The sequence below is a fragment of the Eublepharis macularius genome, chromosome 10 (assembly GCF_028583425.1).
Source record: "Eublepharis macularius isolate TG4126 chromosome 10, MPM_Emac_v1.0, whole genome shotgun sequence".
Taxonomy (NCBI): Eukaryota; Metazoa; Chordata; class Lepidosauria; order Squamata; family Eublepharidae; genus Eublepharis; species Eublepharis macularius.
Window position 1 is genome coordinate 95091116 of NC_072799.1, and position 27249 is coordinate 95118364.

Below are 27249 nucleotides of genomic sequence, written 5' to 3' on the forward strand. Positions count from 1 at the left end.
GTTGAGGTAGTCAACTTGGAAGCCTTTGTCTGACTGAGGCGGTTCTTCCATCGGAGGAAGGTTCCTTGGACCAGAGAAGGCCTTCACACTTGCCTGAGCAGCGTGGTAGCATACAAGCCAGTATTTGCCAAATTGTAGCACCTCATAAAGAAATGTTTAATGTCTGTTCAACCCCCCCCCCCCAGTCTTCCTTGTGGGCCCTTCCTTGCTATTGAATGCTATAATGTTGTTGGCTCCCAAAATGGATGGAAGAGAAGAAGACCGTGGATTGGGTCCCCCACACACCCTGAAGAAGGACTGACTGCTGCTGAGCCACCAGCCACTGGGCTGCTTGCAACCTGAGCTACCAAGATTAGCCCTTGTGGAGTGGCCATGCACTGCCAGATTGGCAAGCAGTGCCATAGACCTCTTCCTCCCTGAACGTCATATAAGGTTGTTTGTCAGTCAACCTGGCAATTATGCCGTAAGCATTCTTCAGACCGAGCATTCAATTCCTAAAAACAAGCCAATGTCCCATGTGCTACTGGCCATTTCACTGATTACTCTGCCTGGTGGGTCGTGGGTCTCTTAAGGCCTGTTTCTATACAGCGAGTGTATTTTTGAACATCTGTTTCTGATATTTGCACTTCAAGTATATACTGAAACCATCTTAGATATGCATTTTTTTAAAAAATGCGTGAAGAGAGCCGGCAGCAGGCAGAATGGACACTCAGATTCGTGTTCAGGGTGCACATGCTGTTCTCCATCATTTGTGAAATGAGGGTCTCGTGTCACAGTTTCTCCGTCTATGCTAGAGGCTTAAGGGTTAATTTTGGCAGCCAGTATGCAGAAGGGTAGTCTGTAGTACTACAGATCTGTGCCGAGAGCAGGGAGGGGCTCGGCTTTCCAGTGAACACAGAAAGTGCTTTCAAGCAGGGGGAACCGAGGACTCTCCTCTGCCTGAGCCGTGAGACCAGCATCCGCTTCCCTCCCAGCTGTATCCCGTCTCACAGCTCCGCTTGCCCAGCCAGTGAGGAGTGAATGAGGCTGTCTTGCTAAGGGGAGTAGCAGCTGGCAGGGCTCGGTCCAGCTTGATGCAAAATGAATGAGCTGCCGTGCCCCGAGGGGATCCAAGGCAGGTCACCGAAGCGGGCGTGTATGGCTGAACCGCAAGAGCGCTTCGCACACGGAGACAGCTGTGCAGATGTTGAGCAGTGAAAAGCAGGCAGGCTGCGGAGGGTTGGGTTGACTCTTCCTGACACGTGCTTGGTGCTAGGAATTCTTACTTGCGGCAGTAAGGAATAAGGTAAGAAATTTAAAAAGGAAGCCCTTGCCTGTGTTACTCAGAGTGATACTGGACGTGGCCTTTCATCTTTGCTAACTGGGTATCTTTAGAGCAAAGGTCCGTTCGTGTAAAGATCTGGTGTGCCTGCCTTACAAGGCAGGCGGGCAGCTTCTCATTGGCATGCTAGAAGGCAGCAGTGGTCTCCTTGTTTTTGAGAGATGGTACTTGACAGTCTTTCTGAAGGAGCAGCTGTAAGGGGCAGATGTGTGCCAAACAGTAAGTACAATTACTGGCTCTGTTCTTCTTTTGCTTTCAGAAGCAGACCTCGCCAACCAATGCTCAACAGCGTTTATTGTTCTGTGTTTCACTGACCCAAAGTTAACTGCTGTTTGTCGGCTGCAGTCACCACCAGCTTCCTACGTCAACTTCCTTAAACTGGCACTTTTTCCTTACAGCTGGGGAAGTAATTTGTTTTTAATCACAGTATTGGGTGTGATGGGCAGGAAACACAATAATTGCCCAAATTGACAATGCCTTTCCTAAGATGATGTACAAGAGCAGATACCAGCGCTTGCACCTGGTTTGTGGTGCGTATGTGATTCAATGGATGCTTACCTAATTCTTAAGCATTTCGCATTTCATTTGAAAGAGATTCAAGATGAAATCAACTTTTTTACAAAGGTGGAATAGCCATAACTTGGATGTATCTTAGTTTTACATTGTTAGCAAACTCTTAATAACAAAATTGTGTATGTGTGATTGTGAGTATTTACTCACACCCAGTCAAACAGAGTATCTCTCATTTTGTCATTTGATAGGAGAAATTTCATGAATTATATATGGTTGATTCGTCTGGATCGGTGACGAGTCTCTGGTGTCTTAGTCCTTTCTGTTGAAAAGCAGGCACAGTTTGTTGGCTTGTTAATTGGTATGTAGCTGCGAATCCTCATTAAGATGTTGGAGAGTGAAAGGCAGAGGAGAAAGAACCACATCCATCTTGTCCTCCCCTCCCCAACCACTCTGCATGTTCATTCTTCAACTTCGTCTGCGAGGTGTTGTAGAGCCCCTTTGCTTCGCCTATTGTCTCTGTATTCGGAGCACAAAAGGATATTAAGAATTCCTGAACTTGTGCTCTAATGTAATAAAATCCACATCAAATTGCATATCTTAGAGCAATGACTTTAATTACGTACTTGGAATGGTTACTTCTCCATTAACATAATTTTAGCAGCTGGGAAATATTGTATTTTTATTCTTCATCCCTAAAGCATTTCTTAAGAGGCAAAAGAACAGTAAATTGTTTACTCTGGGAACTGAGTGCGCTCTTTTTTTTCCTAACTGAATGCCTCTGCTCTATACATGGAACAATTAAGTCAGTCTGAAAACCTTCACATACAATTTATGTTTAACAAATCTTGCTTGATTGGAATTTTAATGAGAGATGCTAAAGTTATACGTTAAGTTTGTGGTGTAACAACATTTAGGTCATGAAATTCAATAACATTTCAGAACAGGTTGTAAGGGCTTTTTGTAATCTCATTCAATTAATTTTGTTGGTATGATGTTAAAATAAAAGCTATCATTTATATTTTTGTGTCCAGGGAAGTGCTAAATATATTGAGTCAGGGTTAGGGTTGCCAGCCTCCAGGTAGAGGCTGGAGATCTCCCAGAATTGCACAACTAGTCTCCAGGCCACAGAGATCAGTTCAGCAGGAGAAAATGGCTACTTTGGGGGGTGGACTCTACGGAATTATGCCATGCCAAGGCCCTTTCCCTCCCCAAACCCCACTTTCTCCAGGTTTCACTCCACAGATCTCCAGGAATTTCCCACCCACCCAACTTGGAGCAGGCAACCCTAGTCGGGGTGCTCATTTAATAATGGAAATATTCAGTGATCCAAATGTGCTGTATCGATATCTTGGGCTATAGAAAATGTTCAGTGTTAGTTTAAAAGAGTTGTTCAAGCCCCTTGTGGCTTGTTTTTTCCCATTCAGTTCATTTTACATGTAAATAATAGCCCAGGCAACCCAGTCTCGGCACATCTCAGAAGCTAAGCAGGGTCGGCCTTGGTTAGTGGTTGGACGAAGACCAGGGTTGCAGAGGTGGGCAATTGCAGAACACCTCTGTTAGTCTCTTGCCATGAAAACCCCGTCAAGGGTCGCCATACGTCAGCTGTGACTTGAGGGCAGTCTCCACCACCACATGTAAATAATGTAAATTCTGACATTTTGTCGTCAGCCATCTCCATAGGATGAGGGAGGAGATAATCGCCAGTATGCTGCCCTGAGATCTTGAGGAATCAGATGTAAATGAAATAGAAAACTAGGAAATGTTACCAGGCTGATAAGTTGGAGGGCCTGTGACTGTCTTGGGCACCTGAACTCTGGTCTAGGTGTTAACTTCTTTGTGCAAATCTAAACTGATCCAGGTCCCAATGCACTTGACCAGGTAGCAGTTATTTTTAAGGAAAGGCCTTTTTGTTTTAAAGGAGTTATTTGTATTCCAAACCCTAGAGCATAATTGATTTCCTCTGACTCAAACACTTAAAGCGTCCCTTGTCACTTGTTGGTGAAATATTGATTAAGATACCTTGGAATGGGCCACATTAGACTATGCCAGAGGCTTTGCTACTATTGAACCCCATCTAGGCTGCTTCTCAGGTTTATAAATTTAGTAGATACAAATTGTAGGTCGAGCATGGACTAGCGTATGGCCTTAATTTGTCAAGCAAACACTTCATGCACTCTATCAAAATATACCATAGAGAGCCACATTCCTGTGTACATTTTTGTAGCTGATATTCATTGTAGGGTGAACAGTGGAAGATATATATGGAATTTCTGTTGTGGTGTGTCAGTTGCAACTATCATGTGAAAAGAGACTTTAGTTTCTTTACCATTAAATCCCGTGACCTACTCATGTTTATTTAAAAGGTGGAAACAATAGTATTATCCTGTATTAAAACATTCTTTGAGTGAGTTTTTACAGGCAATGTTATTGTGGGTGTCAGACTGTGTCATGTCTGAGGTCTACAAATTGAAATATGGGAGGCCACCATTTCTTTCTTTGGAGATCTTGTAGTTAATACTTTTTTAGACACGGCTAGATAGCTGCTTCCTGAAAGAGTGCTGGTATGAGCGTCTTTAGATTCTGTCTTTCCTATACTGCACTCCATATTTTCTCACAGTTGGTCTTGAAAAAGTCATGGTTCGTTTGTAGCTAAGGCTGAACTGAAAGCTGTTTCATATAAAATATATAATTTGACTAGCCTTGAGGTGTATTTCTTGTAAAACATTGAGATCCCCTAGTTGTGAAAGAAACCCGTTCAGCAGGAACCCTATTTCATAAGGGATTAATTCTTAAATTGCAAAGCAGTATAAGAGAAATATGGTTAATTTCCAGACCAGAACATTTCTTGAGAATATAAAATACATGTATCACCATTAGGTTTTAGAAGCTTGATCCGAAGCTTACACTCCCAATGGGAGGGGGGATCCAGTGCTTACCTTCTCGGGGCCTTTGGGATGTTCCTCACATGCGTGCAAAACACACACGCGGTCCCACACCAGCACAATAATATCGCTTCCAGGAAGTGATGTCATCGCACAAGGCTGGGGAGTGTTCATGTGCTTTGCAGTGGATCGCTTTGGGCCCCAAACAGGCTCAATTCGGCCTGTTTTGGGGCCCAATTTGGCCCGCTACAAAGTGCAGGAGCGTTCTCAGCATGGTGCAGTGCCGTCAGTGACATTGTCATGCTGGCCCCCGGGAGGCCCCTTCCCTGCCTGTCCTCCCACCAGCCAGGTAAGCAGTGGCAGGGAACGAAAGGTTGGAGCGGGGGACCCCCTGCCCCCACCGAGGGAAGGGGATCCCTATCTCTGGGTGGTTTGAGTTTGTTTTGTTTTGTTTTCTGCCTATCTTCTGTTTATATGTACTCTGAATGTAACAAAAATATCAATTATGCACCAATAGAATGTGAATGCTGCAAAAACTATGAATTAGACAAATCAAATTAATTTCGGCTTTTTTTTTGTTTGCTACTGTCAGTCATTCTACTTGGAAGGCTGTATGCATGAAAGTCCGGGCTTTTTAGTTTTTTAAAAAGTGCCAGTGTTCATCTTTAAAACTGTACTGATTTCCACTGATTTCGCCCCTCACGACTTGGGAGACTCTCCCCGCGAAAGGTGTAAGAACCTCAGTAATGGTGGGGATCATCACAGAAAAGGCCTGAATAAAGTCCCACTTCTTGATTACAAGACCATCTCATTCAGCCACTTCTCTTATTCCTAAGATTTTGCCAAAAATTGCCCACATAGATCCAAGTACACTCTAAGGACTAGGCACTTTATTGTTTTTATTAAAGTGAGACTCCCAGGAAATTAGATTTTTTATGAAATCCTGTATTTTGCACATGGCTCAGCCCATGTTGCTGTTAAAAGAGTGTGCATAAAGCCTATGTGTAAAATGCTAGAAGAGCAAACAGTAATAAAGGAAAAGATGTGAGGTTAAGGAAAATAATGGATTGGACATCTTGATAGCTGTAGACAGGGCTTTTTTCTAGGAAAATAGGTGGTGGAACTCAGTGGGTTGCCCTCGGTGAAAATGGTCACATGGCTGGTGGCCCCGCCCCCTGATCTCCAGACAGAGGGGAGTTGAGATTGCCCTCCGCACCGCCGAGCGGTGCAGAAGGCAATCTAAACTCCCCTCTGTCCGGAGATCAGGGGGCGGGGCCACCAGCCATGTGACCATTTTCAAGACATTCTGGAACTCCGTTCCACTGCGTTCCTGCTCGAAAAAAGCCCTGGCTGTAGAGAGGGTTTAATAGAACACAGCTTTGCGCTAACGCTAGACTGCTAGCCTACCGTTTTAGAAGTCTGCACTGGACATCCAGCAGTAGTCAGCACAGGAACCAAGTTTGTTCCCACCTCTGTTAGATACAGGCAGTAACAGAAGATTCCCCTTGGGAGGACGCTATGGCTCATCATAATGACTTATCTGTAAAAGCAGTTGGCTCAGTACACAGATCATCACAGAGTTATATCCTGGAATGTTGCCAGTTGGAAAGACAAACAAACGGAATCCTTGGAGGTTATTTTTGTGTACTTGTGAAAGAGAGAGAAACATGTTAGGTCATTTATCTTCTGTTCTGTATACTTGATGTAGGGTAAAAATTCTTGTGACCTATTAGTTAATGCAGAGGGGAAGGTGACATGATATAGCCTGATCTTGCCAGATCTCAGAAGTAGATATGGGCACAAACCAAAAAAAATTAACGAACCAGCGGTTTGCGGTTCGGTGCCAACGACGATCCTGAGATCGCGAACCGCAACGGACATTTTCTGTTACCGAACCGAAGCTAAGCAGGGCACTTGGATGGGCTGCCACCAAGGAAGACTTTGCAGAGCAAGGCAGCAGCAAGACACCTTTGCTTCTCACTTGAAAGCCTCTTGCTGGGTTCACCATAAATCAATTGCAACTTGACACACACACATACACACACATTACTTATTGCAAATAAATAACACAGTGCTTACTGGAAGTGCCAGCAGAAGGACTCTTGACTCTGTAGCTAAGTAGCCCTTGCTGAGAGGTTCCTACAGTAGTTCCAAGCATCCATCGGGAATTGGCATGGAGAGGAAAAAATCTCAAAGTAACTAATTGAGCCCTCCCAAACAAATACTGGATTAAGTTGTTCTTCCAAATGCAGCATCCCACCAGGCTCCTTTACACACTGCAAGGGAAAGGAAGCATGAGATACCCGAGGCATCTTTCTCAGCAAGAGGCGCTCGCGGAGGGGAACCAGGAGAAATCCCGAGTTGTAAAATCTCAACGAAGCAGCTGATACTTCTAAAGTATGACAGTTTAAGTTGCCCCCAAAAACCGTTTTAAAGGTATGGAAAAAGTCAAATGTGTAAGTGGAGATGTAGGAAATGTTGAGGTTTCCATGGGACTAGATGGGGAATCGCTTTCTGGTCCGGCTTGTTTTCTGTAAGCTGGAGACCAGCCCGATGAGACGGTTTTGTGTCGACTTAGCTTGATCATTGTGTTTTTAAATATTATTTATACTTGGTTATATTTTCTTATATGTTGAGTAGCTCTGAAAATTGATGTTTAATACCGGGAATGATTTTCATGTGAAACCATCCAACTTTCCATGAGCTCCAGAAGGAGGAACCTGGAAGCAGCTGGAGTAATGAAAGCAGAAAAATCAGTCAAACTTGACAAAATGGTCAAAAATAATATCAGTATTTTTCTTTTAAAAATTACATTAAACGTGAAATGTATTTTATTTTATGTCTTGTGCATTAAAGAGTTTGGGTGAAAAGAAATGAGTGAAACAAACTAGTTCTTAAATTTCATTATGCAAAATCAATGAAAGAAAGAAAGAAAGAAAGAAAGAAAGAAAGAAAGAAAGAAAGAAAGAAAGAAAGAAAGAAAGAAAGAAAGAAAGAAAGAAAGAAAGAAAGAAAGAAACTCTAAACATTCAATATTGGTGTGGTTCAGCAAAGTTTTGCCTTCTCTAATAAAGTGTAAGATGTTAGTATGTTGAAAGAAGTTCTGTATTGTAGTGCGGAAGCATGATTTCCTCATCATTGTCTCTTTAAATATCACCTTCTCTTGGAAACATAAATATTAGCGTGACTTGCTTTCCTTCCATGCTTCTGCCAGCTACAGCCCTTATTTGTGTGGGATATTTTAAGCCTGACTTTTCTCCAGTGCTGATATGTACGAGCTGTTTGCCTTTCTAAATTCAACTGATACCTCTGTGTGTCCAAAAATACTGACAAGCACAGCAGGACTTGAGCTGGAATAATAGCAGAATGGAAATAAGACAGACAGTTGCAGTGCACCTTGGTAAGCCGAGAAGGAATGGTGTGTTGAGTATGTTTAACATGTAGGACAGGAGCTCGCTGTGTGAATGCTTTCTAACTCTCACCTTCTGCTCTGTTTTCCCATGCTATTCCTGGATTCAGAGAGAGGTAATCTTTTGATTCTCTTTTTCCCCCCCTCAGTCTTCCATCACCCCATTGCCAATATTAGCCATTATTGCCTTGCGAATCATTGCATGCAGCAAAGTAAATGCAGAACTAGATTACAAGCATGTTCACAAGAAAGTATGTATTCCTTTCAAAGGAAGTTTAAGCTGCAAAACATAAGCACCAGAGGAGGGGTGTCTTTGTCTCAAAGAAGGGGCAGAAGGAGGACTGGCCTCTCTCATACCACCTGATCTTAGCCATACTCCTGACTCAAACTCAGCGGCCTTTAGATTATTTTTCTTAAATGGCCTTACAGTCCCAGGGGCAGAGCGCTGAGGAGACAGCTGGGTGGCCGAATCCTTCCTGATAAACAGCGCTGCTGCCAGCGGGCCAGAGTTCCTGATCTGCTTTGAGGAGGGATGGTAAGCCACAGTCTGGTCGAAGAAAGAGAACACCTTTTTTAAAAATCTAGATTGGAGTGTGAAGTATTGTCTGTTTTGTCCCTGGAGAGTGATTAACAATTACTTACGTGCGGCCAGGGCCTGTATATCAGGAGCCCAATACCTGTTTGCTTTCTGAGTTCCTTCGGCACAACATTATGCAAGGGAAAGTAGTTTTGATGTGTAAGAAACTCTTCTGCTTTTCCTCAAGGAATACCATGTAAATACTTTCCAAGTCTGGCTGCTTCTGGTCAGTTATTGAGGCCTAAGGAAATGAGTGAACTTCTGTTGCAAGTGTGATGGGGGTGGGGTGGGGGGCTCTGTTATAAGAAACGATGATGATCATAAGTATGACAAACTCGAACCTGCAAACTCAGTTTTCCATCTGAAAAATGTCACTAGAATATCATTGCAGAGATGTGCCTGTGTCTCAGTTCCGCACCTGCACAATGTGACACGGTGCAGAGTTCACGGAGCTTGTATTTTCTTTAGAATAGCACCATATTTCTAGCCTTCAAGGCTGCAAAGATTTCCAGAGATTAACAGTTGGGCCCCGGTGCCCTGCACATTTTGCTTTCTCCCTCCATAAATAATAAAAGCAGGATAAATAATGTGAAATGGTAGACACTGCAGAATAAATTATCCAAAATAGGAGAAATTAAGCAAACTTCTATAATTCAGCTTTTCTGACGCCAGTTTGTTTCTTTCACGCTTCGATGACAGTGTTTTCCGCATGGTCACTTCACAGCATTTCAGAATCTATTCTGCTTCCCATGTTCTCCAGAGTTCTGCATGTGCAAGGGAGTCATGGGAAGCAGGAACAGGTTTTGTCCATTTCCCCCCTGTCCCTCCCCCCTCCACATATATTCTGCGATTTTTTAAAGCGCTGCCCAGCCACTGCCGGCGCATCTTACGTCCGCGCAGAATCAAAACCTCCCGTTCTGCTTCTCCTGCCTCCCCTTCCTTTCCCCCAGCAGCTGATTGGTCCATCCACCAGTAACCACCCCCCACCCTCCTCAGCTCTCTGAACTCCTTTTCTGCCTTTTTTGTCAGTAAAGCCAGGGTCACAAGGCTGCTTCTCCATTTGCTTCCTTCCTCCTGGGTATGCACACTCTAGCGCTCTTTCTTTTTTTTCAAAGCCAGGAACGAGTCCTAATGTTGCTGCTTATTCCCTGCTGGCTTTAAAAGCCAGGAAAGGGTTAAATGGCTGCTTTTCCCCTCCTGTTTCAGGCTTCTGCTAATGCCAAAAAGGAAAAAAACAAGCGTTTTGCACAGCTGTTTATGAAACAAAGTCCGGAAAGAAATGAAGCAGCAGCATTTTAACACTTCCCTAGCTTAGCTTTTAAAAAAACAAAAACAAATGAGAGTGGAACAGCAGAAAAAGTACACGTTTTCTCCCAGAACTCTGCCACCAATTGCCTCTCCAGTGGGCACAGGACAGCCCAATCAGCAAATACAGGGGGGGTGGGGATGGATTCCAACATTGTAACATTATAATACATGCAAAAAAATTTAAAAATTATATCAGCTCTAAACCCCCCCCCCCATGCAGCTCCAAACAGACACATCTCAACTTGTCTGGAATAAGAAAGCAGGCACCAAATCGCCTCAAGGTCAAGCAGTGCAGAATGATGGGAGCACGCGCCGTTTCAGCATGCGGCCTGCCAAGTGTTTTTAGAAAGTGGGTGGGGCCAGGTGAGACTCTTGACCAACAAGGCATCTGATTGGCCGTGGGGGAATCTGGTTTGCCAAGCAGATTTTTTAAAAAGTTGTTTCAAAGGCAACTGTCACCACAGTGTTGACTGTATTCTCTTTCTTCTTTTTTAAAATTACCCCTCTTCTCCCTGCACTTGGTCTTCCTCTGTGTGCACGCGCGTGTGTGTGTCTGCCTCCCACAGCAGCTGTTTTGTGGGTGGCTTCTAGGGTTCCCAGGTCCCCTGGTGGTGAAAGTGGGTGATGGGGGGGTTGCTCTGAGGGGCATTGTGCTGGGGGGGGCGTCATTCCCGGTGCAACATGGGGGTGCTCCACAGGGCACGGGTGCGTGCTTCGCCACCACCGCTGCTTCCCACATCTCCCCCCACCAGCCAGGTGAGAGGTGGGGGGGGCAGAGGCTGGGGAGTGGCAATACCCTCCCCCCCCCACTGAGGGACTGGCAAGCCTAGTGGCTCTGCCTCCCACAGCAGCTGTTTTGTGGTTGTGCCACCACCTCGTGTCAGAATGCCAAAGATGTCCACAGGCTCAAAAAGATTGGTGGGGGAGGATTCGGAGAATTTCGACCCAAAGAAAACTGAGTAACCACAAAGGTTGAAAGGGGTGGGGGGTAATGTATATAAGCGCCATGGTCAAAAGCAAAAAATATTTACAAAAATGTTGAATAAAATTCAAAACAATAAAATAAATTCCAACCAATGTCAGTTTGGTTCCACATATAAAAGACCTTCCTGGGGTTGACAACTTCCAGGTGGGGACTGGAGATCTCCTTAAATTACAAGTGATCTCCAGATGACAGAGACTGGTTCCCCTGCAGAAAACGGCTGCTTTGGACGGTGGGCGCCATCGCGTTACATGCCTGCTGAGGCCCCTTCCCTCCCCAGAGCCCACCCTCCTGGGCTCCACTCCCAAATCTCCAGAAATCCCCCAGCCCAGAGCTGGCAAGTGGCAATTCTATGCCCTCCCCTTGTGTAAAAATGGCTGTCCTCCTACACACAGAGATGTCATACCTTATAGGCAGCTTACAAAGGACCAGATACGATAACGCTCATTATAATATACGTGTGAACAGATGTGTTTTGGCTGTGATGCCTTCTTCAATGGTCTTAATTTATTTAATACTGGATAATATATTCTTAAACTACAGAATACCTGATGCAGCACAGAATAAACCCCAAAAAGATGTATATGGTCATGGAATGAATAGGTCCCACTTCACCATTCAAAGAGGATAGAATTCTAAAATGTACATTGGTATAAATGATGATAAATGATGGCTTTTCAGTAGTCCAGGTGCCTCTATAAACTAGGTTAAGGTAAATGTTGTGCATAGCCACATCAAGGAATGCAGCGCAGGAATGCTTCTGGGTTGCGTGTCTGGGTTAAACATACCATTTTGGTTGCAATTTACGTGACCTGGCTCATAGAGGCACCTGGACAACATCAAGAACAACTGGATTAAGGTGTGGGGGGGGGAAGAGGTAAGAGAAACCAGCCTGGTCAGGCCCTGAGGGCTTAGATGATCTTGGAGGTGGATTTGGGAGCAGTGGGGTTTCCAAATTAATTCCCCCTCCCACAGTTCCTCACAGCCCCAGTCCCAGTTTGTGAGATAAGAACTAGAAATCACTTGAATCCTGTCTCATCTCAATCCATTTCCCCCAAAAAAGTTTGAAACACTTTGTAGTATATTAACCTTGATAAACAGTATAATGTTTAAAAAAAAGTATAAAGAAAGCAAAATCATATCCCAAGAAACTGTCAGTTCTATGGACTCATACAGTACTTAAGGACTTAACAAGGCAGGGGCAGCAAAACGTGTTGTCTTGCTTGGGGCAACGAAATGCCTTCGGGCTGACAGAGAATGACGCGTCTGTCTAGCAGAAAACAAAACTGGAGGTTTTCGGAGTCCAAGGTGGACCTTTAGTGTATGACCGATGGGCTGAGTTTGGCTTGGTGGACCCCAGGTGATGGAAGGGGTGTAGACTTGTGAGTTGTACAGCATGTCATGCCCTTAGTTGTGATACCTCATGGGGGCATTAGCGTAATGCCTGGCTTAGCTCACACTGGACAGTCTTCCCATAAATTATGTTTTATGTCACTGCATTTTACCATCATTGCCCTTAACCAGGTGTTAAATAATCCTGGCAGCCTAAGCTCCATCAGTTAGCTCAGCTCCATGGAATAAACTTCTGAAAGGATAACAGTAAAAGAGGATGGGATATTTTTTTATTTTTTCCATGTCTGTTCAGTGTTGCTAGTAATCTCCTTTAACTGAAGATATTTTCTCTTCCCGACCCTCCACAATTCTGTAATAAATGGATCTCTATACCGTAAATGAAAAAGCATCTCCTGAGTTAAAAGTTGATTAATGAAAACAAGCCTCAGCCCTGCATATATTAACATTTCATTGATTCCCGCCCCTCCCTGCCCCCCCCAAATCAACTTGTTTTCTAGCCTCAGCTGAGAATAGCAACTCAGTCCAATTTAACTGATTCTACAAAGGTATTACCGGGCAGGGAGCATAAAGTGCAAGCATAAAGGATGCATATTTTGATAAATACCTTGTTTTTACAAAAAGAAAAAAACTAAACAGTGTGTGACAGATGCAAGAAAAGTGCTCTGGGGCTCTACTTTTCCCATTCCTGTCATGGACTGTTCAGTATGTGGCTGCTGTTTTTTAACAGTGGCCATTTGTTTAATTGAGCAGTGACTGAATGGCCAGAATAATTGTTTCTGACCATTAACACGCTCCTGTACTGGTCCCAGATACATGCAAGGGGACTAGAGGGTACCATGAAAGAAGGATGTGCTGAGGGTGCTAAGCTATTGGAAATGATTGATTAATCCACATAGTTATACTTTATATAGAAATCAGTTTGCATGAAGTAGCTGTACTCTATATATCCACAGCATACTCATAGTTGCATCATATTCCTATGTTCTGTATCTCCATAACAGGTATTAATAATCAAGTTTAGGTAGATGATAAGATTAAGATCTGTCTACACACACACTATCAGAGTGAATCTCTCCCTTTCTCCTTAGCTGCTGGAATTGCCCTCGAAAGGGAAAGAACAATAAAAGGAGCCTTGCTTTGCCTGGCTAGTGTTAACCGATCAGATCTTGGGTTGACATCAGGGTGCTAAAACAGCGCAATCCCTGTCTCCAGGGCCACATTTACTTAAGGCCAAATCGTAGGCACCCCAGAGCCAAGGGAGAAAGATGTCATGTTTGCATCGCCAAGAGAAGACTCCCACCTTAGTGATAAAAGACACTTGTTTTGAGAGCAGACCCCTCTGACCTTGATGCCAGGCTATTTGCGAGGAAGAAGAGGAAGAACAGTGTGCAGATCAGCAATGTATGCATTGCCCTTAGAGATAATCGCTGCATATGCAAAGGGGACAAGTGTTTGTTCTTTGAAATTCTAAACATTGGGAATGTGGGAACAGACAACCCCAAAGGTATCTGACCAATAAACTTCCTCAGGTCATTATATGCATCTGCTCTGTGAACCAATAATGAAGACTTTATTCTAATGCTTGCTAATTAACCCGAAGGTATAAAATCTTATGTAATTACCCTACAGCTCTGAAGAAGTGGTCAGTTCAAGGGGCTTTTCATCCTCAGTAATTGTATCATTCTTCCTTTGCTTATAAGCAAATAAAGGCCTGTAATTATCCCCCTCGCTGGACTTCAGTGTGTGTTCCTTGCCGATTGTGTACATCAGGCCTGTTCAGCTCCCGCTGCCCCAGTGGTTGCTTTTGAAAATGACTTTAAATAGATGGGAAATCCAGCCACAGATCTCCAGTATCTTGGTCCTTAAATTGAAAGGGTGATTGCTACCACTTTGCACATATTTATCTCGCAGCAATGATGTCAAGGTGGAGATAGAAAAGTAATAGGGGAGAGGATATTAAGAAATCTATGGGACAGTGACCTATCTTAAGAAGAGCATGATAGAACGACAAAATGTGGATTACAGGAGCCCTCTTCCAAAACACAGGCACTTACCCATTAGCCTTTGGACCTGTTGGAACAGGCCTGCACACAAAGAGGTCCAAAGTAAGCCAAAATAGCTAAGCATGAGGGTAAATGAAGGCAAACCCCTGAACAAATCGTTTGTCACCGTTACACTCCAAATATTTTTATAACTAAATCTACATTCAGGGCCTAGAATTGATACGATATATTGAGGTATTGGCTGTTATTCACGGGGACCATAGTCTACTTACGGCTAGTTCTTACCCATGAAAGCCTTACATTTGGATGGGTCCCCAGGGGGGCTGCCCGTCACCCGCTGATGTCAAAAGGTAAAGGACTAGCAAGGCCTCACGGCCAGGGCGGAAAGCCACCACCAGCCCCTCTTAACTAAACCTGAAAGAACAACTCTTTGTTTCAAGTCCAGCAGCCTGCAGCCAGCCTAAAAAACTTCTGACGACAGACTTGGCCATGGCCTGTAAGGGAGGGGGGAAGAACTCCTCACCCCACCCCCAGAAGGCCAAGTGCTAACAAGCCCACGGGCAGGTACCAGCCTCCATCAAGCTTTGTCCTCGAGAGCCGTTCCAGGTTTGCACCTGTATCTCAAGGCCTCTTATATCTGGCTGGAATATACAGTGCCAAACAGCCCCAATCTCCTAAAAAGAAAAAAAAGTCCCCAAAGCCTAACCCAAGATACTTTAACTCAAAAAGAAATGAATTGAATAAGCGAATTTCACTACCGAGTCGAACCGAAGTGGTGCCTGTTTATTTTTTTCTGTGTAGAAAAATGCCCTTTTTCTGTTGCGGGCTTTCTGTTTCATCAGTTGAACAATTGAGGACTTGTCAGTTTCCTGGGCTGATCCGTTGAGGAAACTTGCAAGGATTTTTAAAGGATTTTTTTAATGCACCAAAGTTGTAACTTTGCAACGTTGTTTTAAAAATGTTTTAAAGGGAAATCCCTTACTGCCAAGGTTAGTGCACAAACAACACACTTTTTAGCCCATTCTAAAAATTTCTGTTAGCCAGATTGCAGCTGATAGGCTCAGGAAACCTGCAAGTCTTTTTAAATGCACCAATATTACTGTTTTTTAAAAAAAATTAAAGAAAAAACTAGATGGGTTGCTGTTCATCGAGTCAGGATGCAGGGGGATAATAATAACGTTTGATTTATATACCGCCCTTCAGAACAACTTAACACTCACTCAGAGCTGTTTACAAAGTGTGTTATTATTATCCCCACGACAAATCACCCCGTGAGGTGAGTGAGGCTGAGAGAGCTCTGAGAGAGCGGTGACTGAGTCAAGGTTACCGGGCTGGCTTCAAGTGGTGGAGAATCAAACCCTACCACTCTTAACCACTACACTAAACTGACTCTCTACACCAAACTGGATAAAGGGGAGGGTGTAAAACCAGGCCAATTTATAATTATAGTGTGTCGAACCAGAAGTGCTCCCAAGGAAAAATAGCATCTAATTGCAAACCTGTTTGTGTGCAAAAAACGCTGAACCCAGCCCTCCCTAAATGCTGCCTTGGAAGAGGCTGGGCAGAACATGAGGCCTAGCTCAAAAAAATTGTGGAGCGGAGCAAATAGACCTCATTCCACTCTCCCCCAACCTATTCCCAAACCCCATCTGTCCACATGTGTGCCAGGCCTCAGATGACCAAGAATTGGCTGGCAGCAGACCTGCCAGGATTGGGAAAGGAAGGAGCAGCACAAATCCCGTTCTTTCCCTCTGCCGGCCTTCTTCATAGAGTAAGCAAGCAGAGAGAAACTGCCCTGCCACCATTAATGAGCAAAAATAAAACTAGATTCTGGAGCTCAGCTCAGGTGTCACACGAGAACATGTAATTAAACCAACAGCGGCTAGTATGGTTGGATGCGGGCCACTCCACTTGGGATGGTTCACTAGGGTCAGTCAAAATACGGTCTAAAACCAGGGCTTTTTTTCAGTGGGAACGCGGGGGAATGGAGTTCCGGAACCTCTTGAAAGTGGTCACATGGCTGGTGACCCCGCCCCCTGATCTCCAGACAGAGGGGAGTACAGAGGACAGAGCTGGAGCGGCGCAGAGGGCAATCTAAACCCTCCTCTGTCTGGAGATCAGGGGGTGGGGCCACCAGCCATGTGACCATTTTCTCCTAGGGCAACCCACTGAGTTCCACCACCTCTTTTCCCAGGAAAAAAAGCCCTATCTAAAACCATAGTTGGAAGCTGGTTTATTAATCAAAGTTAGTCTTAAGTCTGGTTTTGCTTGCTATACAAACACGGACAAACTAGTTTGTTCCTGGCTTGTTCCTCAGCAATGCCCTCCTAGGCAACGGAGAGAGGGCTATGAAACTAGTGTTTCTAGGGGCAAGCTGGGATTTCATTGGTCATCTGCAAGCTGAATCCGGGTTTCATAAACTAACCCTGGTTAAAATAAACCATGGTTTCATATGATGTCTGGACAGAGACAAGAGTTCAAATGTGTGCATTGGAAAGAAATGTTTGAATGTGGTCTTTTTGTTTGTGGAGGCCATTGATTCCAATACACTAATTTTGTTCACACAGAGACTTTGCTTATGTGGCAAGAGACAAAGATACACGGATTTTGAAATGCCACGTCTTTCGATGTGACACTCCAGCAAAAGCCATTGCCACAAGCCTGCATGAAATCTGTTCTAAGGTAAGTTTGTTTCCTGTTCCCTTTCTCTAGATCCTACTCAAGAGCCAAGGCACCAACAAGCCCACCCACCCCCAGCTGTCTCATCTTGCCCTAATGATAAGACCATTTCCATAAAAGACGATGGCAAGACAATCACTAGAAACGTGTGCTGTTCACAAGGAGAATGATCATGATGTCAGTCTGCCCCAGTCAAAAGGCAGAATGGGAGAGGAAATTGCTGTGAACGTTGGTCTTACATTAGAGTCACAGCCTGCCAAACTCTGTTTTTAGGTTTGTAGAATACCCAAGATAGAGAACAAATAGCTTGTGATTACAGTAGTGTTTATTAAGGTTTCACAAGATGTTACAAGCAGTGTGGTGGTTACCCCAAATGCAAGGTGGGCGTACTGCACCCCTCCCTGGAGACGGGGGGGTCACGGGCGGTCCGTGAGATGTCAGTCTGTAGGACCGATTGCTGGCCACCCATCTGCACAGTTCCCCATTCGCCAGCAAGCTCCAAAGAGCTCAGGGCTTGCCTGGATTCTTCAAATCCGCAGCAGCCAAATTGTGAACCAGCCGCATCAGCTCTCCCTGGACCGCTTTCCCACAGGCCTCCAGCGTTGCCTCGTGCACTTGCTTGGTGGGGTCTGCAGTGCAGAAGCCGAGAACAGAGCGAAGGAGGGTAAAGAAAGGGAATCCGTGGAGTTCCGCAAAAGGTTGGCTCTCTCCTCACCAGGCATCTCCTGCCTGTAAACCTGCTAAGTTTGGGCAACTTGAGCTGGCGTCATGACAGCATCATATGGGAAGCCATTAGGTTAGAGAGGCCCACCGTGCTTTTAGAATAAGGTGTGCCCGCTTGCACCAGCAAAACTGCCTGTAGGGCCGCTGTCTCCAACACTGTGTCCAGGGGCACCACTGAGCTTGCTGGCACATTTGCTGGTGCCTGCAAAGTGTTTCTAGAAAGTGGGTGGGCCAGGTGGGGCTTTTGCCAAGCATAGCTTCTGATTGGCCATTGGAGATTTGATTGGATTTGCAAATTTTTAACAACATGGCTTTGGCAGCTGCTGCTTCCACAAGCACAAGGATCTTTGCTGTGTGACTGAAGGAAATCTGAAGCAGCCATTTTGTGGCTTCACCCACCACACTGTGTCAGAATTCCAGATGTGTCCTCAGGCTTGGAAAGGTTGGGGACCCCTGCACGAGGGGAAGCAAGAAGGCTCTTAAGATAGCACACAAGTTGCCCCTAGTTTAGTCCTCACCATCATTTCCATCATGCACACGTGTGTCCATGTGCACATCCATACACACTCACTTTGATGGGCTGTGTCAGAGTTCTGTGCACATCTGCTCTTGTGCAGAGCATCAGGACAGCTCAAACATAGTCCCATGCTTGCACGAAAACCCCACCACATTTTCAGGGGACCTACTCCTGACTGTCCTCTAAAGATCCTCCAAGTTTCAGGGAGATTGGACACCAGGGTCTAATTCTGTGGGCTGCTGAACAAGATGCCCCCAGCCACTCCATTTGTTCCTATTGTGAGAAAAAACTTGAACCTGACTTCCATTGCAGACACACATGGACCAAGGCTGCCATGACCAGAGGCAAACCCCCAAATACCAGCTCCACACCAGACAGTCCAACAGAAACAAACTGAGCCCCCCCGCTCCTCCAAAACCTCAGCATCTCCTGAGCAGGCTGGCCATTGTTCCTAATGATAAGAACTTTTACAAGTTCTTTCCCAGGGACACATACACACAGGGCATGGATGCCAAGGCCTAGGTGTGCTCCCAAATACAAGCTCATCCCTGGGGAAGCCCAGCATAAGCAAACTGACACCCACTAAAAAAACCCAGCACCTCCTGAGCAGGCTGACCAGCCACTCTCCATTGTTTCCAAAGAGGACCAACATCTCACCAGAGATAACCCAAACAAAAATGAAGCAAGGGCCAGTCTGGGAACTAGAAGCAAACTGAAGCAAGGGAACGGAATCCCCCCAAAACCAAAGTGAAGCAAGGAGATGAACTTCACATCAGAGAATCACATCCATTCCACCCAAACCAAACTGAAGGGACACTCTTGCAACTTAGTCCAACAGAACCAGTGTCATTTACAGCAGCCAGGCACTGGGTTCGGCCAGTGGGGTAACACCAAAGAACAGAACCAAGCAGTACACAAGAGAATGGCAAACAAGCACAGCTGCATAAGATGGATCCCACGCACGTGGCCTCAGGCTGAAACGGACAGTGAGGTACTTGTACCCACATAATTCTCTCCCTACAGCAGCCTCCCTACAGGCCCCTTCCCACCCCTGCAACAAGGAAAGTTAATGGTTGTTGGGGGTTTTCCGGGCTGTATTGCCGTGGTCTTGGCATTGTAGTTCCTGACGTTTCGCCAGCAGCTGTGGCTGGCATCTTCAGAGGTGTAGCACCAAAAGACAGAGATCTCTCAGTGTCACAGTGTGGAAAAGATGTAGGTCATTTGTATCTACTCAGGAGGGGTGGGGTTGAGCTGAGTCATTCTGTAAGAGTTTCCCGGGGTGTGGAATGCTAATGGCGGGAGGCTTCACTGTATCCTGAGGAGGTTCTTTTGCATATGGATTGGTGCTTGATGTGCTAATCTTCTCTGCAGGGCTATTGTCGGGTGGGGAGTGTTTTGTTGGCCTGGTATTTTTCAGAACTGGAGCCCATGCTCTGTTCATTCTTAAGGTTTCTTCTTTCCTGTTGAAGTTTTGCTTATGCTTGTGAATTTCAATGGCTTCCCTGTGCAGTCTGACAAAGTAGTTGGAAGTGTTGTCCAGTATTTTGGTGTCCTGGAATAAGATACTGTGCCCTGTTTGAGTTAGGCTATGTTCAGCCACTGCTGATTTTTCAGGCTGTCCAAGTCTGCAGTGTCTTTCATGTTCTTTTATTCTTGTCTGGATGCTACGCTTTGTGGTCCCGATGTAAACTTGTCCACAGCTGCAGGGTATACGGTATACTCCTGCAGAGGTGAGGGGGTCTCTGCTGTCTTTTGCTGATCGTAGCATCTGTTGTATTTTTCGGGTGGGTCTGAATACTGCTTGAAGGTTATGCTTTTCCATAAGCTTTCCCATCTGATCAGTAATTCCTTTGATATATGGCAAAAACACTTTTCCTGTAGGTGACTGTTTTTCCTTGGTTGTTTGATTCATCCTGGGTTTGATTGCTCTTTGGATTTCATTTCTGGAGTAGCCATTTGCCTGAAGTGCGTGGTTTAGATGATTAATTTCCTCATTGAGAAAGCGCGGCTCACATATCCGTCTTGCACGATCCACTAATGTTTTCATTATGCCTCTTTTCTGTCGGGGGTGGTGATTGGAGTTTTTGTGTAAGTACCGATCAGTGTGAGTTGGTTTCCTGTAGACCTTGTGACCTAACTGAAAGTTTGCTTTGCGGATGACCAAGGTATCCAGGAATGAGAGTTTTCCCTCACTTTCTTTCTCCATTGTGAATTGTATGTTCAGGTGGATGTTGTTGAGATGATTCAAAAACTCCCTCAATTCTTCCTCCCCATGGCTCCAAATGATGAATGTATCATCCACAAACCGGAACCATACACTGGGTTTGTGGGGTGCTGATTCTAGAGCTGTTTTTTCAAAATGTTCCATGTAGAAGTTTGCTATAACTGGGCTGAGTGGGCTCCCCATGGCCACCCCATCCATCTGTTCATAGAATTCGTTGTCCCATTGGAAGTAACTGGTTGTCAGACAATGATGGAATAAGGCTGTTACATCCTCTGGGAAAATCTGATTAATCAGTGCAATAGTGTCTTTTACTGGAACCTTGGTAAACAGGGATACAACATCAAAACTGACAAGTATGTCTTGTGGATTGAGTTTCAGAGAACTGATTTTGTTGATGAAATCTGCTGAATCTTTGATGTAAGACGAGGTTTTCCGATGTGGTCCTGCAGGAGATCTGCCAGATGTCTAGCTAATTCATATGTCGGTGAACCAATGGCACTCACAATGGGTCGGAGTGGGACTGAATCTTTATGTATTTTGGGGAGTCCATATAGTCTAGGTGGCTGTGCTTCAGTCTTGCATAGTTTTCTGTGCGTGTCGGGATGTAGTGAGGAATTCTTGATCAGCGCATTTGTTAGCCTGGTGATTTTGCAAGTGGGATCTCGTTTTAGTTTAGTGAAAAATCAGCAGTGGCTGAACATAGCCTAACTCAAACAGGGCACAGTATCTTATTCCAGGACACCAAAATACTGGACAACACTTCCAACTACTTTGTCAGACTGCACAGGGAAGCCATTGAAATTCACAAGCATAAGCAAAACTTCAACAGGAAAGAAGAAACCTTAAGAATGAACAGAGCATGGGCTCCAGTTCTGAAAAACACCAGGCCAACAAAACACTCCCCACCCGACAATAGCCCTGCAGAGAAGATTAGCACATCAAGCACCAATCCATATGCAAAAGAACCGCCTCAGGATACAGTGAAGCCTCCCGCCATTAGCATTCCACACCCTGGGAGACTCTTACAGAATGACTCAGCTCAACCCCACCCCTCCTGAGTAGATACAAATGACCTACATCTTTTCCACACTGTGACACTGAGAGATCTCTGTCTTTTGGTGCTACACCTCTGAAGATGCCAGCCACAGCTGCTGGCGAAACGTCAGGAACTACAATGCCAAGACCACGGCAATACAGCCCGGAAAACCTCCAACAACCATCGTTCTCCGGCCGTGAAAGCCTTCGACAATACAAGGAAAGTTAACATTGGAACAACATATTAGAACAATACATTACATCAACCATCCCTCCCATACCTGCAATGAGGAAAGTTAAGGTAACAGTAGAACAACACATTGCATACATTAATTACACAACAGCGTTCTGTAGCTTCATTGGGGTGTTTCTGTGGGTTTGTGACACGTGTGTAATTCTTGGCTTTCCCTAGCATCTCTCCCTGACTCTTCCCATCTCAGTGGCAGGAGAACATTTCTGGGGCCTCTGTTCTCAGTCATCAGCACAAATTTGTGCTAACATGGGCTGGTGGTTTTGCAGTATGTGTGTTGGGGGGGGGGGTCCACATTGTAGTGTGCATTTTGTGAGCCAACTAAATCAACTGTCCTTCTCCAGCTGGTTTTCTACCTAAATTTTAAGTCTTGGGAAGTATGTTTTTCCCCATCTCACAGACTCCCAGAGGATGCAGGCCACAAGGTGGGCTCACCTCATTCACTCTGGCAGTCCAAACTGGGAAATTGAAGAGCAGCATGTTGAGGAAGACCAACTGCTCAAGTCTCCAGGGGAGCAGACGAGTGCAGTGGGGCTCAGAGGAGCTTCTGAGCCTTGAGAGAGAAGTCTGGCCAGGCTGCCTGTTTCTTGATCCAGTAGCTTAGCGGATCAATGGAAAGCAACTAGCAGGGCTCCGCAAAGTAGTCCCTGACTGTTGCCTCTGCGGAATCCTGGCTGATGCACCTCACGCTTCCAGAGTGGCTGAGGGCACACTGGAGTATCTCCATCTCCGTAGACATCCCAGCACTGGCCGTGGGGGGAGGAGCCTGCTGAGAAGGGGTGGGAGGGAATCCAGCAGAGCTGGGCCCCTCCCCTTCTCCTTTGCTGGCAGGAGGCCCCTCTTGGCCTGCCTATGCCATAATCACAAAGAGAGGGCATCTCCCGCACTGGTGAGGTTCTCTGCCTGTTTGGCAAAGGCGACCTTGATGTGCAGGTCGCACATGGTTGCTAACACGTGTGACTCCTTCTTGGTGAGAGGCTACAGCTGGGATGCAGTGCCCTGTTGCAGCCTTCTCACGAGTGCACACACTTCTGGAACAAGATCTGCATATCCTGCATCCAGGAAGGAGGCCATAGCACTCTAAAGCATGTGCACCAGAGGTATGACCAGACCCAGGGCTGCTGTGTCAGACAAGAGCACAACAGTGAATTCCTTGGAGGGCCTCAGGACCTCCACTCTGGTGAGCCAGTCCTCTGGACTGAACTCCCCTCCCCATTCCAAGTGTTACTCTCCAGAGACACACCGTGAGGGTGGCCTGATGCTCCACCAAAAGCTGAAGCATGGCACGGGTGGTGTTCCAGCGAGTGACAAGGTCGCAGATCAGGTGGTGCTCTGGCACTTCTGTCCTGGGCTGCTTCTGCCGCAGTTGTTGACTCGCTTTCACACTGTGTGAGAATAGCCTCATGAGTCACCAGCATTTCTGGAGGAGACATTGGAACTCACGAGCTGCACGGTCCTCTGCAGATTCCTCAAAGGAACACAGACCAAGCACATCCTTCACCAGGAGGTAAAGTTTGTGGGCGACACAGTACATGTATCTGAGGCCCACTCGTGCCTCCACTGCCCTCATATTTATGTCACAATCAGTCACCATGAATCTCATGGCAACTGTACCCTCACCCTCAACTACCTGTCCGGGGTCTGAGGCACAGCCCCCGGCCTCACTGGGAGGAAGCAATGGGAGGCAACTGGGAGACAGCTGCCCTGCCACCCCGGCCAGCCATCACAGCCAGAACCTGGCTATGCCAGGGGCAAGGGGCGAAGACCCAAGGCCCCAGGGGGCTAGAAGGGGCAGGACGAGGCCAGCTAGCCCCACCCTTCAGGGAGAAGGCAGGGGGCTGAGCAAAGTAGAGGGAGGAGGCAAGGGCAGGGGAAATGGGGACCCGGCAGCGGCCCAAGCAGAGCCCTTACCTGATGAGAAGCAGCCCCAACAGCCCAGAGCCACGCCCCAGCCTGTACTCCAGCTAGAAGGCAATAGCCAGGCTTAGGGAGTGCCAGAAGCCAAGCATCCTCAGGTGGAGCTGCCACAGGCATTCTGGGGGAGGAGCTGGGCAGCCAACCAAAGGGCCGTAGCTGGACCTGCCTTTGGCAACCAGCAGAGTCAGGGAAGCTTGGCAGCCAGGCAACAAGACACAGCTGATGCTGGTCAGTGGAGCCAGATCAGCTACCCCAGCTGCAACTACTTGGGGCAGCCTAGAACCAGGCTGGAAGGAGGGCAGGGCGGGGAAAGGAAGCCCTATATAGGATGGCTGGGAAGAGCTCTGGGGTGGTGGGTTTGAGGAGGAGTGATGGTGTGGAGCTGGAGCAGAGCAGTGCGAGAGCAGAGGCTTGGAGAAGAGTTCTTGGAGGAAGGCAGGGTGGAGATTGCAGAGGGTGAGCAGCCCAGGTTGAGCAGGCCAGTGAGTGGACTGAGAGGGAGTCTGGGTGAGGTATACCGCCCCTCCTTCCACGGAGCAGGGTCCTGTGGCATCCCTGGCACCCCTCTGATGTCAGGGCCGGCCTGGCCGATGCCCCGCCCAGCAGCAGCGACAGCGAGCGCTGACACTACCTAATTCAGTCATTCCCTCTTGATGATGGCAGCGATGTTCTCCACCCTGTGTGCCTTGTCAAGAACCTCGGTGTGGGCCAGAGCCTTGCAGTAGCCGGCCCGGCAGTTTCCCATCTGGCCCTGCCTGACGCTGGTCATCCCACCCCCACCCTGAAGGTCACTGGGCTGCCCCCAGTGCATAGGAAGTGAGAGAGATGCATGCTGCAACTGAGGGCGGGTCCTCCTGATGTAAAGTGTGCATTTCTCCCAGCTGCATGACACAACTTTGCCTGCACATGCTCCTTGGCAGCCCTGTAAAGGGAGGGGACCACAGCCCTGCTTGGTGTGATGCAGGCAGGAGGCGTGTACCAAGGATAAACTAGCTGGAGCAGCCCTCGGAAGTCAAAGTCCTCTACTAAGTAGAAAGGCTGCCCTTCTAAGGTGATCATCTCTGTGATCTTCTGAATGATAAGCCTAGATGCCCTCTGGATCCGTCCTCTTGGCACACTAGTGCCACGTGCCCGAAACATCTCTGGCAGAGATGCTTGGCACCCCTTCCCTACAGGGGACCTGGAGGGAAGAGAGCTAGAGTTGGTCATTAGACAACCGCCCTGCTGGCTCGTTGGCAGCTGTGTGTTACCAGTCGGTCCTCCCAAAGGTCCACCTGGTAGTGCTTCCTCATGTGGTTCCTGAGGCTGGAGGTCGAGAGATTATTCACTTCCTTCCCTCGACTGATCCAGACATAATACAGTACTGGCAATATGCATACTGGGGGGTCCTCCATCTTCTGGAAATGATCTCAGTCATAGGAGGACAAAGGGGGCCCATGCTGCCCAGAAATCTTAGGCACCCAAGGATGTGCCTCTTGTGAGGTGCTTGGGCCAGACACACTGTGTCTAAGCTGGGCAGAAGAAGATGGCCGAGGGCAAAGGGGTAGAGATGTGGGGGGTCACTACTTCCACAATCTCTTCCTGTCCCTCCTTCATCCTCTCCTCCTGCCTCAACCTGAAAGGCCTGCTGCTAGCCTCAAGGGAAACTGGGGAAGGCTTACTGATGGTGGTCCCCTCCTCCAGTTCCTCCCACATCCTCTGGAACCCTGGAATGAGCACTATGGATGGAAAACTCGCATCCCCCAAGCCCACCCCGAAAGACTCCTCATGCTGCTCCTCCTCCCAGTGCTGAGTCTCAGTCCCTGGAGGAGGGGAGGCTCAGCAGCAACCCCCTACCCAGTGCCAGCTCCTGCCTCAGGCACCTGTGGTAGGGTGGTGTTCTTGCAGCTGCCTCAGGAGAGAGGGCCTTGCAAACCCTCTTGCTGTCACCGGAAGTCAGGCTGGTGAATGGCAGCTGTGCTGGTGTGGGCTTCCTCCACACAGGAGAGCCATAGCCCTCCCCCTCCCCTCCCCCCCTCTAGTCTTATCCCTCGCCTTTCTCCCAGGGTTACTCTCTGGTCTCCTATCTCTCATTTTTCTGCTCCCTGTAACCTTATTAAACAGTTAAATTACCAATCCACCCACCCAAAGCACCTAGCCAAAAATCAGAGTATTTTTTAAAAACCTACCTACCTACTCTAAGTGCTTGCTTTGAGTGTCTAAACCTGGAGATGGGCACACATATCTCTAAGGAACAGCAAAGGAACAGCCCAGCTGTTATTGCCAAACTTTACCAAATTAACCTGAATTAATTCAGTAAACTTGAGTTTCAGAATACCGAATCTGATTCAATATTCCCGTTTAAGTTCAATAATACCAAATTTTACCGAATCAGATAAAATTTGGTATTTTTAAAGGAATACTGAATCCAAATGGCACATTCCTAAACCCCACATTACCAAGCAGAAATAAAATCCAAATTAAATGAATTACATGCAAAACATTACAGGGCATTTCAATATTGCCTTACACTGAGGATTTAGATCAGCTAAAGTTGTGCAGTCAATGCTACCTGGTCAGATGCACGTGTGCACGGAAACAAACCTCACCTATTTCAATGAGATATACACTAGTTTCTTCACCAATCCTTAGTAAAACTGCAATTTAATTAAGGAAAATCTTGCCAGGAAGGGGGGTGCTTTTTAAAAATAAGCTGTGTGGACCCTGACTTCCAAAATTAGGCTAGTAGTACAAATCAGATTTATACTTATAGCAGCTCATGGTATACTGGAATAATGCTATGTTATCACCATCTTCTCTAGATTATGGCTGAACGGAAGAATGCCAAAGCTGTGGCTTGCAGCTCGTTGCCAGAGCGGACGAATGCCACTCTTGATGTGCCCATGCAAGGTAGTCTATGGCTGGGATGTTATCTTCAGCGCAGCATTTAACCAATGATTGCTTGTCACGTTAAACAACCACTTGAAAATCTTCAAACTACATTATTCACAGCATGGTAGAATGTATGCAAGTGTGTATAATACATGTACACCCAAGATCTGCTGAATAAATGTGTCTGGTTTTGTTTTATTTAAATGTAAGTTTTGAAAACTTTCACTGCTGATCAGTGTACTGAAACTCCTCTCTCTCTCTCCCTCTCTCTAAAAGTGTTATTCAGACAAATTCCAGTTGATCCAAATGTTAGGATTAGTGAACATTAGAAATGCTAATCATATCTAATTTGGAATGCATGTGGATGATGCTGCTTTAATCTACGGGCGGGGCACACTTGGGAACACAACACACCATCTTTCAGCAAACTGGGAGGGCATATGCCTGAGGCGTGCAGCAAAATCTAAAAAGTAAAAAAATATCTGGGGGCTTTAAAAGCCCCAAAAGACAAAGAGTGTGTTTTCTGTGCATACACACACCCACACTTCCCTCCTCCTCCTCCAGGAGAGGTGCTGGGATCTCAGAGCCAAGCTACACGTGACGCCTGACACAGGTTGGACACTAGTCGGCTTCCCTCAAGTTCTGATGGGGAATGTAGGCGGCGTCCAGGTTTTACAGCTTGGCT

At 46.5% G+C, this 27249-nt stretch overlaps 1 protein-coding gene across 10 annotated transcripts in view; it reads left to right on the plus strand.

Moving 5' to 3' along the window:
* The window catches only part of APBB2 (amyloid beta precursor protein binding family B member 2), a 217740-nt gene that overhangs the window by 174104 nt on the left and 16387 nt on the right, over positions 1 to 27249 (plus strand). For 8 of the 10 annotated variants that reach the window (XM_054989597.1, XM_054989600.1, XM_054989598.1 and 5 more), the window contains 2 exons: positions 16916 to 17030; positions 26495 to 26582. In XM_054989597.1, coding sequence (XP_054845572.1) covers positions 16916 to 17030; positions 26495 to 26582 — 203 coding nt within the window. Of the gene's footprint in view, positions 1 to 7702; positions 8117 to 16915; positions 17031 to 26494; positions 26816 to 27249 lie in introns of those variants that run through there. The other 2 variants (XM_054989603.1, XM_054989602.1) reach the window with 2 other exon arrangements.